Genomic DNA, 12,211 nt, shown 5'->3' on the forward strand with positions numbered 1-12,211 from the left:
TCCTGGCCTTTTCCCTTCTGATCTCCTATTTCTTCCATGGTTATCTCCCTCATCTCTACCTTGCCTAGCAACCTAAGTGTCAACTAAAACATTACCTTCTACAGGAAGCCTTTCCTTCCCTTAACCTTTGTGCATTCTGATGTCTTCTTTCTATTCATTATATCCTACTGATTCTGTATATAGCTTATTTGAATGTATTTGTTTGCATGTTGTCTCCTCTTTTAGACTGTGATTTCCTTGAGACCAGAGGCCATCTTTGGTCTTTATTTGTATCTCCAGTGCTTATTCATAATTCCTTTAGTGACTAGACCCTTAATATCTGTTGACATATAGTAGAATGGCTCCTTGAAATGAGGAAGGGGAAGGATCAACAAAAAAATTCTGCTGACATGAAAAAAAATTAATAAAATCACCCCCAAACAACACAAAGCTATATGTTTAATTTATTATAGATTCCAAAAAGAAAAGCAAGATCGATATAAAAATCAATTTCATACAAACTCTTTCTACTACTTTATGTGGAAGCGCTCATTTATTTGGTGTTTTTTTAAGTTCTTTTTAAGTGTTTAAAAAAGAAACCCATCAGTGGTGAGTAAGAAAAATAATGGTTGGGGAAAATACTCAGTTTTGTTGAATCTGGAAAGTATGCTTATAAAAGGATATACTTGGACGGAACCTTAAAGGATTCCCAGAAACCCTATTCAAAAAATGGAAAAGCAGTGGAGAAATTCTTTTTGAAGGACCCAAAGATGGGAGATCAGCTCTTAGTTTTAAGGAACAACAAGCTGCTCAGTTTGTTTGGAATAGAGAGAGAGTGAACATATAATGAGTCTAGAAAGACAGGTAAGAATTAACCAGTGAAAGGCTTCAAATGACCAAATGGAGAAGTTGTATTTGATCCTAAAGGTAAGAGAAAGACTTAAAAGCTTCCTTGACAAAATATAAATTATGTCAGACCAGAGCTTTGGAAAATTTTATTTTGGTGCTTTCTGGAGAATGGGATGCAGAGGAGAGAGGACAGATCCAGAAATCTCAATCAATAGGCTATGGAAATAATTGAAGAGGGTGGTGACAAGGGACAATATGAGCAAAGAAATGGGCCTAGAAAAGCAAGATCCTATGATGATGGGATAGAAAAGAGTTGGCAAATGATTGCGGATGAGCAGAAAAAAGATTTAAAGATAACTCCAAATTTATGGCCCTGGGAGACCATGAGATTACTGTTGCCTTCAGTAGAAGGAGGGAAGTTTGAAAAAGGAGAAAGTTGTAGATGTTTGGAGAGGGAAGAAACAAAAAAGTTCTACTTAGAACACTAGCGTTGGAAATACTTATAAGGCATCCAATTGGAAGTATTCAATCACCAACTGGTGATGTGGGCCTGGAGTTCAGGGAAGAGGGCCTGGACCCTTTGGCCTGGGTTATGGTGATAAAACACAGAGAAGCTGAGTAGATCACCAGAAGTGTGTGAGAGGATAAAACCCAAAGAGAATTTAAAGGGTACCCCCACTGAGAAAGGGAAACATGGATAATTATCTAGCAAAAGATCCTAAGGAAGGACACGGAGCAAGAAGTTCTTGTTCATCATTGCAAAGCAAGAATAGCATACATTGTTGGATCAGGACACATCTTCCCAGGGGCTGTCTGCTGTTCTTTCAGGGCTTCTGGATTCAGCTGGATATAGGTCAGTCCCTCAGGGTCTTCAACCTCAGGAATCTAAAGGAAAAACAAGAGGGGGAATGATCAACCAGTATCACTCAAGTGATACTGTGATACTTCCTTGGAAGGATGAAAGAACAAAATGATAGATCAGTTACTGAGAAGTGGATGAATCCAAGAGCTAGAATTTAGGAAGGAAGCTGGGAGAGATGAGTCTGAGACCAAGGAGGAGACAGAGTCCTCCCAGAGGGGGATGAGAATAACTCACAGTTGTCCTTGAGCATCTGCATTTGGCAACCCGGGCATCTGAATCAGAGAGAAGGTTCTGTCAGTTGGGGACTCCTGAGACCAGGCCTTCCCAAGGACCCAGCCGGGATCCCTGCCCCGCCACCTGCCTCAGTCACTTACACTCAGTCTCATGTTGGGGAGCTCCACATTTGGAAGAGAAGCAGACAAACCAAGAACAACTGAGGCACCTTGGGAATCTATGAGAAGAAAAGAGGATGGGATTGAGGAGCTCTTTCATACTGGGAGAATGACTCATCCTTCTCTCCCCAACAGAATCACAGAAGATCTAAGATCACACTAGATAAAGGAGGCAAGGGAAGATGAGCTGAGGCTCCCTACCTTCTGGAGGTGTCTCCATGTGAAATCACTGATGAGAGAGAAAGAGGGAGATCTAGGTCAGTCACCACCCTATGATTTAGAGCTGGAAGGCACCTTAAAGATAACTTCAGGCTGGGCCTCATTTTCATATCTGAAGAAACAGAGGTCCCAGTGGGCCCCATGCAACCCCATGAGGTTGGTCCCTCAATTTCCTTTCAGTTTCACTCCTGTTCTCCCAAAACTCACCAGTCTCAGTGTGGCAATGACCCCTAAAGGTAAAGAAGAGGAAGAGAAGGAAGAGAATAGAAGCGCAGCTGAGGGCAATGATGAGGATGCTTTGGGTTTCTGAAATGGAGGGAAGAATGAAATAAAAACATTAGTCATCAGGCTCTGTTTCACAAATGATCCCCCCAAGTTCAGATCCAAGGGGGTCACTGACCCCCTTCCCCATCTCATAGACCCTGACTTTTTGTGAGACTTCCATTCTGCTTCTCTAGAAAATTTAATGGAAAAGGTAAGATCACAGGAGTGAAGATTCTGAAAGCCAACCCCCCAGCCCAGCTCCCAAGCATGATCCCACTGGCCCTGAAATTTCAGGGAAAGGCAGGGGCTTCCCTTCATTTATTTCTGAGTCTCCCAGGTAGAGCCAAAGGGCTACTTGCCCAGTTCTGCAGATTAAGGGTTTAGGGAGAAGGTGGAAGTACAATCATTCTTTAGATGGACTTTCAGGCATCCAGCCCTCACCTTGTATTATGAGTTCCAGGGGATCACTGGGCAGGGCCAGGACACGGCTGTTTCTCCCAAGGAGATAAGAGCACCTGTACCTTCCAGTCTGGTTGATGTTCACGTGGATCAAGGGGAACTCTGCCCCGTGCTGGGTGGGCTCACTGGTGCTCACAGGCAGCTCCTCTCCCTCCTTGTACAGAGCAAACTCCACGCCTCGGGATGGCCCCTGACACAGAAGGGTCACGTTGTCCCCCGGGTTACCTTGGAACTGGGCCGGGCTGAGAGAGAGGGCTTGGGAAGGCCGTCTGAGGGAGAAAGCAGGGACCAGAGCTCTCCAGGTCTCCAAGGAGTTAGCCAGCCTCCGGGGGATCCCCTGCCACTCTTTCTCTCCCCCCACCCCCAGGCCTTCTTTACCCTTTCCCTCTCATGGGGAACTTAATTCTATTTTTTTCTTTTACACACTGGAGTTCACCCCTACTCCAACCCTGCACAGTGTCAGAGGGGAAAGTGCCCCCACTGCCCCACCCCCCACTCTGAGTTCCCAGGGCTCCATTAGAAAGGCCTACCTGGCAGTATCTGGGTTCCTCTGGGGGTGTGAGCTCGGCAGGTGCCAGCAAGGCCCCGGGGCTGACCTCCCTTCTGGGCAGGGTGCCACCTCCGGGCCAAAGGCTGCAGATATTCCCTGCAGGAGCAATGCCCACCTCGCTCATTCTCAGGGAGTGAAGTTTGCTGCTGCCTCCATCTAACTCAGTCAGCCAGGGTAGCCACTCCCACAGGGCCTCCTCCCTTGGCTCTCCACTCTCCTGCATAGGACTCACAGGGGCTCCTCACACTGACCTCTCCCAAGAATCCGGGGCCTGCTCTGGCCCCCAGTCCTGCCTCTGCTCTCTCACCTGTCACCCAGACCTCCAGGGTCTCACTGGCTTCCGACCTGACATGTGGGTGGGAAGTGTAGTAGTACACACAGCTGTAGCTCCCGGAGTCCTGAGCATGCAGAGGCTTCAGGGGGAAATTGGTTTCAGAAAGGTTTCCATGGTTCATTTGCAAGGGGTCCTGTGACCCTGCCTTCAGCAGAAGGAATGTCACCAACCGATTGGGTGACAATGATGGTCTCCTGCACCTGAAGGTCACTTCCTCCCCTGGTGCCCCCACAGGACCCAGCTGGACATAGAGAGTCAGCCTGGGAGGAGGTTCTGGGAGAGAGAGGAAGGATATGGGGGAGGGGAAAGGATAGCTCAGAGTCAGAGCCTGACTAGTCTGTGACTGGGGCAGGAGCCTGAGGCTTCCACCTCCTGGACCAGAATTGATGATCGTCACAGTCATAGATAATAAGAACTCCTGGTGTTTGTATAGTGCCCCCTAGTGGCCAGGTGCTGTGCAAGGCATTTGACAGATATTATCCCATGGACCCTCACAGCCTGGGTGCTGAGTGCTCAGATTCTCTCTATTTTACAGAGAAGCACATTGAGGGAGGCCAAGGTTACCTGCCTCTCCCAGAATCCCACAGCTGCTAAGTGTCTCAGACCAAATGCAGGGGCTCCTGGCAACATATTGGGCTTAGCTCCCAGTGAGCAAGGCCAGATAACTTCTCCTCTGTCTTCCTCATTCCCACACCTCTCTGTTTGGGACAAAAAGAGACCTACTCTTGACTACTCAGAGATCACTCATAGAAAGCAGAATGATGTTAGATTCTCGAGAAGCCGACCCCAGCCTGGTCTGTGAGCCGAATTCACAGCAGGACAGGGCCACTGCCTTCGAAATGTTCACAGTATTTATACATTTCAGACAAAGAACCTCCAAATCCCACCCTCTATATGTTGTGATTGGTCACATAATTCTCTTCCCCTGTCTGGTCAGTGGGATGCAGTAGACAAGGTGATGCACGGCTTCTTCCACCATAAAAACTTTTTAAATTCCTTCTTTGGACAATGGAATATCTTCCAGGCATTAACTAAAATCATGTGACTCCGGAGAAGCCAAAACTGACGCCTTAAGGCTTCAATCAATTTAGCTAACAGTCTCTGATCGATATGTGCTTGATCTGTAAGTTCTTTACCTTTCCACACATCTCCCTTCCCCAGGCTCCCAGCTAAACTCTCCTTGGTCTAGTCCTGCCCTCCTCTTGCCTCCTATGTCCCCACAGGCTGGCAGCCTCCCCAGCCACTGGCTCAGCATCTCTGACCATGGGGACCACTGTCCCCAGGTGTGAATAGGTCAAACTCTCACTCTGAGTAAGGACTCAGCTGTCTCCTGCAGAGCTTGGCTCTGTTCCCAGGCTTCCTTCAAACCATCCCCAAGGGCACGAAGGGCTCTCAGCCTCTGATGTCCTGATTAAACAAGCCTCAGAAAAGTGCCTGGCATCCCTCACAGAGAGGCAGTCCTGGGGAGAAGGTTGGTTAAGGTTTCTGTAGGGCTCAGGGACTGCTCTTTCCACAGGAGCAATGAACCACACTTTACCTTGAACCGCCCAGAAAAGACACGAAACATGTTTCCAGTCTGGCTTATTGGTTTGTTTGTTGGCTTCCTATTCCTGGTGATCATTTAAAATTCAAGATCCCAGTTTACTTCGATTTAAGACAAAAAAAAATGTATGTAACTCCTGTTTACCCACATAGGGAGAACGTTTGACCCTAATCATTCTCCAGGGGCTCTTATCTCTACCCCTCTCAGTCTCTCCCTGTCTCTGTCTCCATCTCTGTGTGTCTGACTCTGTCTCTGTCTCATTGGACTAAATGCATTATTCTGGAAGATATCTGCATAACAGTCAAAGTGGAAGTGGAGAGAGATGAAGAGACAATGGCAGAGACAAAGACAGGGATAGAGACAGAGACAGAAAAGCTGGGAAATGGAGTTGGGAGTGAGAATATTCCAGGCCTGGGAGAAGTCAGAAAAGTTGCCTGGAGTGCAGAGATGGGGAGCCAGGGAACAGCCCAGAGGACTCGCAAGGAGCTGGAAGGATTTGGGTGAGCACCATGGTGGGAAGGAAAAGGAGGAGGCTGGGAGAGGAGGGGAGCCCAAAGGCCATGATTGTTTTCAGAGCGCTGCTGCTGGGATTGCTGCTGCTGCAGCTGCCACAGATGCTTTGAGGACCCTGGCCATAGCACATCCCTCACACAGGGATGTTCCAAGGCACAGCTCTGCCCTTTTACTCTCCTATTCCATGACTCTAGTGGCTCCCAGTTACCCAGACCTAAATCTCAAGTCCTCTGTGTGACAGGGACGACTCTCCAGAACCTGCCTCCTCCCTCTCATTCTACCCTTCCTCCCCATTCTTCCCCTCGGCAAGGGACAGCCTCAATGGTTGTCCATGTCTGCCCTTCCTCTGGCGGGCTCAGCATCCCCATCTCTGACAATCCTAGGTTTTCCCAAAGTTCAGGCAGCCCCCTCTCCCAGGGAACTTCCCTCCTCCCTCAATATGCCTTGGCTTCTTTTATATACAGTCTGTACCCCAATGCATGCACACCTGGTAAGGCTCATAGGAAAGTAGCTCCAGGAAGACAGGGGCCACTTTGGGCCGGTCTTGGTATTCCATGAGGAATTCAGAGTGACCCCCAATGGGAACTTCGTCCCTTACGTAGAGAACTGGTAGGCTCTGAGTGCAGATTTGAGGCTGGTTTTCTCACTTTATTTCTCTTGTGTTTTTTTGCCATGGGAAACATGTTTTGTGTGATTTCACATGAATAATGGGTAATATATGGTTTGCCTTCCCAGTAGGTATGAAAGGAGCTAAAGGGAGCATAGAGCTCAAAACTTTTTTAAAAGTTAAAAAATAAATAATAACTTTTGCATTAAAAATAAAGTCACTCATGATCATCATTTATCTCCCTCCAACCTGCCATCCAATCCCTCCATGCTCCAACCTAAGAACTGAGCTCAGATGCAAGATGGTTACTGACCCACTTTCCCATCTGATGGACCCTGACTTCTTGTGAGACTTTCATTCTGCTCCTCTAGAAAATGGATGGAAAAGGTAAGATCCCAGGAGTGAAGATTCTGAAAGCCAACCCCCAGCCCAGCTCCCAAGCAGGATCCCAATGGCCTTGAAATTCCGGGGAAAGGCAAGGGCTTCCCTTCCTCTATTTCTGAGTTTCCCAGTGAGAGCCAAAGGGATTCCTGGGGCTATTTGCCCAGTTCTGCAGATTAAGGGTTTAGGGAGAAGGGAGAACTACAATCATTCTTCAGATGGACTTTCAGGCATCCAGCCCTCACCTTGTATTATGAGTTCCAGGGGATCACTGGGCAGGACAAGGACACGGCTGTTTCTCCCAAGGAGATAAGAGCACCTGTACCTTCCAGTCTGGTTGATGTTCACGTGGATCAAGGGGAACTCTGCCCAGTGCTGGGTGGGCTCACTGGTGCTCACAGGCAGCTCCTCTCCATCCTTGTACAGAGCAAACCCCACACCTCAGGATGGCCCCTGACACAGGAGGGTCACGTTGTCCCCCGGGGTTACCTTGGAACTGCGCCGGGATGAGAGAGAGGGCTTGGGAAGGCTGTCTGCGGGAGAAAGCAGGGACCAGAGTTCTCTAGGGCTCCAAGGAGTTAGCGAGCCTCAGGGGGATGCCCAGTCACTCTTTCTTTTATTCCCAGTCTCTCTTTGCCTTTTCTCCCTCACTGGGAACTTCACTCAACTCTTAAAAAAAACAACCTAGGGTTTTTTATTTTCTATTACACACTGGAGTTCACCCCTACTCCAACCCTGTACAGTGTCAGAGGGAAAAGTGTCCCCACTGCCCCACCCCCACTCTGAGGTCCCAGGGCTCCATTAGAAAGGCCTCCCTGGCAGTATCTGGGTGCCCTCTGGGGGTGTGAGCTCGGCAGGTGCCAGCAAGGCCCCGGGGCTGACCTCCCTTCCGGGCAGGGTGCCACCTCCGGGCCAAAGGCTGCAGAGAGTCCCTGCAGGAGCAATGCCCACCTCGCTCATTCTCAGGGAGTGAAGTTTGCTGCGGCCTCCATCTAACTCAGTCACATTGGCCAGGGAGGCCCCTCCCAAGGCCTCCTCCCTTGGCTCCCCCACTCCCTGCACGGGGCTCACAGGGGCTCCTTACTGTCCAAAACTGTCCCCAAGAACCTAGAGTCCACTGTGGCCCCCAGTCCTGCCCCTGCTCTCTCACCTGTCACCCAGATCTCCAGGGTCTCACTGGCTTCCGACCTGACATGTGAGCGGGAAGTGTAGTAGTACACACAGCTGTAGTTCCCAGAGTCCTGGGCACGCAGAGTCTTCAGGGGGAAATTGGTTTCAGAAAGGGTTTCATGTTTCTTTTGCAAGGGCTTCTGTGTCCCCGCCTTCAGCAGAAGGAATGTCACCAACCGATTGTGTGACGATGATGGTCTCCTGCACCTGAAGGTCACTTCCTCCCCTGGTGCCCCCACAGGACCCGGCTGGACATAGAGAGTCGGCCTGGGAGGAGATGCTGGGAGAGAGAGGAAGGATATGGGAGAGGGGAAAGGATAGCCCAGAGTCAGAGCTTGACTAGTCTATGACCGGGGCAGGAGCCTGAGGCTTCCACCTCCTGGACCAGAATTGATGATCGTCACAGTCATAGATAATAAGAACTCCTGGTGTTTGTATAGTGCCCCCTAGGGGCCAGGTGCTGTGCAAGGCATTTGACAGTATCCCATTGGACCCTCACAGGCTGGGTGCTGAATACTCAGATTGTCCCCATTTTCCAGGACACTTTGAGGGAGACCAAGGTTACCTGCCTTGCCCAGAATCCCACAGGCTGCTAAGTGTCCCACACTAAACTTGAATTGAGGGGCTCCTGACTCCTGGCCCAGCCCTCTCGCTGCCGTATCCCTTGGCTTCCATGTTGGGAGGCACAAAGATCCCTGGGCTTAGCACTTAGGTGGAGTAAGGCTGACAAGGAAACTGAGAGGGGAACAGATGACTTCTGCATCTTCCCACCCCACCTCTCCCTTCCCCAGCCCCTCAGGTAGACTCCCCTTGGTCTCATCCTGCCCTGCTCTGCCCTCCCATCCACACACAAGCTGGCAGCTTCCCTAGCCACTGACTCAGTATCTCTGAGCATGGAGACCACTGTCCCGGGCTCTCCTGCCCCCTCAAAATGCCAGGAGATCCCAGGCCAAGCTCGCTTCCTCTGGTGCCCCAACTGTCCCTGGCAGCTCAGCTCTGCTCCCAGGCTTCCTTCTCACCATCCCCCAGGCCCAGGGCTTCAGCCTCTGATGTTCTGATTGCACCGTCCCTCAGAGGAAAGGGGGGGAGCTGCGTCCCTCACAGAGAGGCAGAGACACTGGGGAGAATGCTGGGTAAGGTCTCTGCGGCTCAGGGGCCTCAGAGCCTCCAGGGTACCCACCTGCAATAGAAGGTCTACCTCCCTCTGAGGAGGGGCTGGCACAAGACTGACACTGGCTCTAGAGCTGTAGCCACCCCTGACCCCTCAGTCACCAGGAGATGGCTGGGCCCAGAAGGTTCTGGATGGCGATCTCCATCCCCTCCCAACCCTCCATGTCCAGTAAGAAATGAGAGCCTGGCAGGGTGGCTGAGGGCTGCCCTTTGCCCCCTGAACCAGCCCCTCTGACCTGTCCACGCCAGGTCACAGAGATATTCTGGGCCCCAGAGGGCTCCGAAGGACAGTGGTGAATGTGAAGAAAGGAAGAGGGGAGACAAAGAATCACCCACAAACACACAGGCCTGGGAACAAACGGACCCGCAGAGACTGGTATAGATAAGCACAGACCGAGGCTCACACGGGTGTGCACACAGGCTCACAGGTCACCGCACACTCATGTACACACACACACACACACATACATACACACAATACTGCAGACACACACCCCCTGGACACATGCCCTCATGAACACCTGCACTGATGAGCGTGTATACGTGTCTACAGAACTACATGTAGTATAAATGTGGTACATCATGTACATGTGTATACATGTCCATAGAAACACACACACACACAGCCCTCTCCACAATAAGACTGCTTGGTCCCAGCCAGCCTGGACTTCTCATTCAGATGCAACCCTGGGGAGAGGGTTGAGCAGCCAGGTCCAGGGGCCTTTCAGGAGCCTTGTTACCCCCTCCCAGCGCCTGAGGGAGCTCCCCCTCCCTGCTTCCTTGTGGGTAAGGAAGCCTCACCTCTCAGCTCAAATCCAGCCTCGGGACTCGGGCCTGTTACACAAGGGCAGCCTCATTAGGCATGAGCTACTCTGACCTCACCTTGTTATTCAGGAGTAACCTGAGACTGCAGAGATGCCCTGCCAGGCCTAAGAGCACAGAGAAGCAGAACTAGGAAAGGAGCCAGGTCGTGAAGCTCCGCATCCCATCCTCCCCTTCCCCCTCCATCCTTCCATCACCCACAACAGAGAATGGCTGAGTGGGGAAGCCCACCGACAGGCATCCATTCAAGACAGGGGATGGGTGTAAGGCTCCTGGAAGGGCACGGTCAGGGTCCCTGTTGCCTGGAGCCATCCACGAGTGTTCCACGGAGAGGCTGGCTCTGATATGGGTTTCCTGGTTATGCAGGGGCTTGACAGATGCAAGGAGGAAGGGCCTAGTAGTGTAAGAGGGACTGTTTTATCTGCCCAACCCCAATTAACGTAGCTAACGAGATGTTCTCTCCTCAGATACAGGCGGCTTCCACATGATGTTAAAGAATTATTTCATGAATTAGGGGAGAGACTCAGGATGAAATCCTGGGATTTCCTGGGAATAGGATGAAATCCAATTTCCCAAAGGATGAGCTGTATTGGGAGAATGAGGCCAGAAAGTGTGCCATCCCCAACCACAGGCTATAGGGGGACAGTCATAGGGACTCTCTAAGCCCACCAAAGCCTCCTTCTGACCCATTGCTGGAATGTTCCTGCACATGTCACCTGGGCTTCCCCTGGCTCCAGAAGGGCTCCCAGTTCTTGCAGTAAAGACTGAAACATCATCAGGGGCTTCCATGTAATGATTTGAAATGCTTTGGTCCAATGTAGTTGTTCTATCTAGTTTATGCCATTGGGGAATTATACTAGAATGCAATTAAAGAAGTTTCCCACTGGACCATCTTGTTTGTTACAATAAGGAGGATAATGAGGTATGAATCCCCCCTTACAGCCTGAGGGGACCCTGTGCAATTTGATGTATAAAGAGAACCATGTCCAGATTCAGAAGAGTTGCTTTTAATCCCAAAATAATCATTTGTGGAACCCAATAATTCCACAGGTTCATCTCAAGCCATCCTCTCCTTATCCCTCCCTGATGGTTATTAGACAAATGGGAGAGGGATTCAGGTTCCTCTTCCCCCTTCTTGATACCCTTGGGAATGACGAATGGATCAATGCAAGCCCCCCTCCCTCACTGATAGTCAGAAATACACCAATGGCATGGACCCACCCCAGCTTCTCCCTCCTTGATTGCCCTCAACAAGAGACCCCAAAGGGAAACACTCACCTAACTGTGCCCTAATCACGCAGATGCAGCACAGCCCTGAAGAAAAGGAGATTATTGATGACTCCAAATGCCCTCCAGCTGCTTCCCTAAAGGTTCTTTCCCCCAGGTCCTCCCTGACAGAACAGAGGCAGATTCAGGTGGCAGAGAGATCTGGGACCTGCTCAAGCCAAGAACACTGCCTCAGCACCGAAGGTCTATCTCCATACCCCGCAGTGTGTGAGCCAAAAGCTCTTCTCCCACTTTCCTCCTCCCCCAGCCCAGCCCAGGAGCTCACCAAGGTACAGCAGACACAGGAGGTCTGCGTCCATGGTGCGCCTGAGATTCCCAGACCTCAGTGAGCACACAGCAGGAGTCAGCAAGCCCTGAGAGAGCTCCGGCTCAGGATGTGGTGGGGGACCCGTTGTCTCCTCCCACCAGTCTGGCCACACTCTTTCCACTCTGAGAATCGTTACCTGGAAGACATCTTACTGAACTCTCCCTCTGAGAGGACCAGAACCTCAGCAGGAGGCCAGTCTTCCAAAGAGTGTGAGACAAAATCCCTGAGACTGGAGGGAAACATCTCTCCGGGGGGTCACCGCAGTGGCTGGAAGCTTCGAGCTGGGGCTCAGAGAGAGGTGTTAGGGGAGGACAAGCACTAGGCTGGGAAGGAGGATCTGGGTTCCAGCCCCACATTTGCCTCTGATCACTCATGTAATAAATGCCATGATTGGAACAGATGGTCACCCAGGGCCTCTGTGCCTCTCACAATATAAGAAGCAGATCATCTTCAAAGTTGGACCACAACTCTCTCTGACCAAAATTTGGGTCTTTAGAGGAGAA

The 12,211-nt window shown here is 50.6% G+C and overlaps 1 protein-coding gene and 1 pseudogene across 1 annotated transcript; both read right to left on the reverse strand.

The window, feature by feature from the left end:
* Window positions 1-451: 451 nt before the first annotated feature.
* Window positions 452-6,520, reverse strand: LOC111720217 (leukocyte immunoglobulin-like receptor subfamily B member 3). The gene is given in 9 exon segments (XM_031961791.1): window positions 452-1,713; window positions 1,925-1,962; window positions 2,065-2,141; window positions 2,284-2,311; window positions 2,509-2,607; window positions 3,007-3,234; window positions 3,237-3,293; window positions 3,882-4,181; window positions 6,436-6,520. Coding segments are annotated over 9 exon segments (1,044 nt in total). The 3' UTR covers window positions 452-1,581.
* A 607-nt stretch (window positions 6,521-7,127) lies between these two features.
* LOC116422710 lies at window positions 7,128-11,700 on the reverse strand (annotated as a pseudogene).
* Window positions 11,701-12,211: the final 511 nt, after the last annotated feature.

The sequence above is a fragment of the Sarcophilus harrisii genome, chromosome 3 (genome assembly GCF_902635505.1).
Source record: "Sarcophilus harrisii chromosome 3, mSarHar1.11, whole genome shotgun sequence".
NCBI classification, from domain to species: Eukaryota; Metazoa; Chordata; class Mammalia; order Dasyuromorphia; family Dasyuridae; genus Sarcophilus; species Sarcophilus harrisii.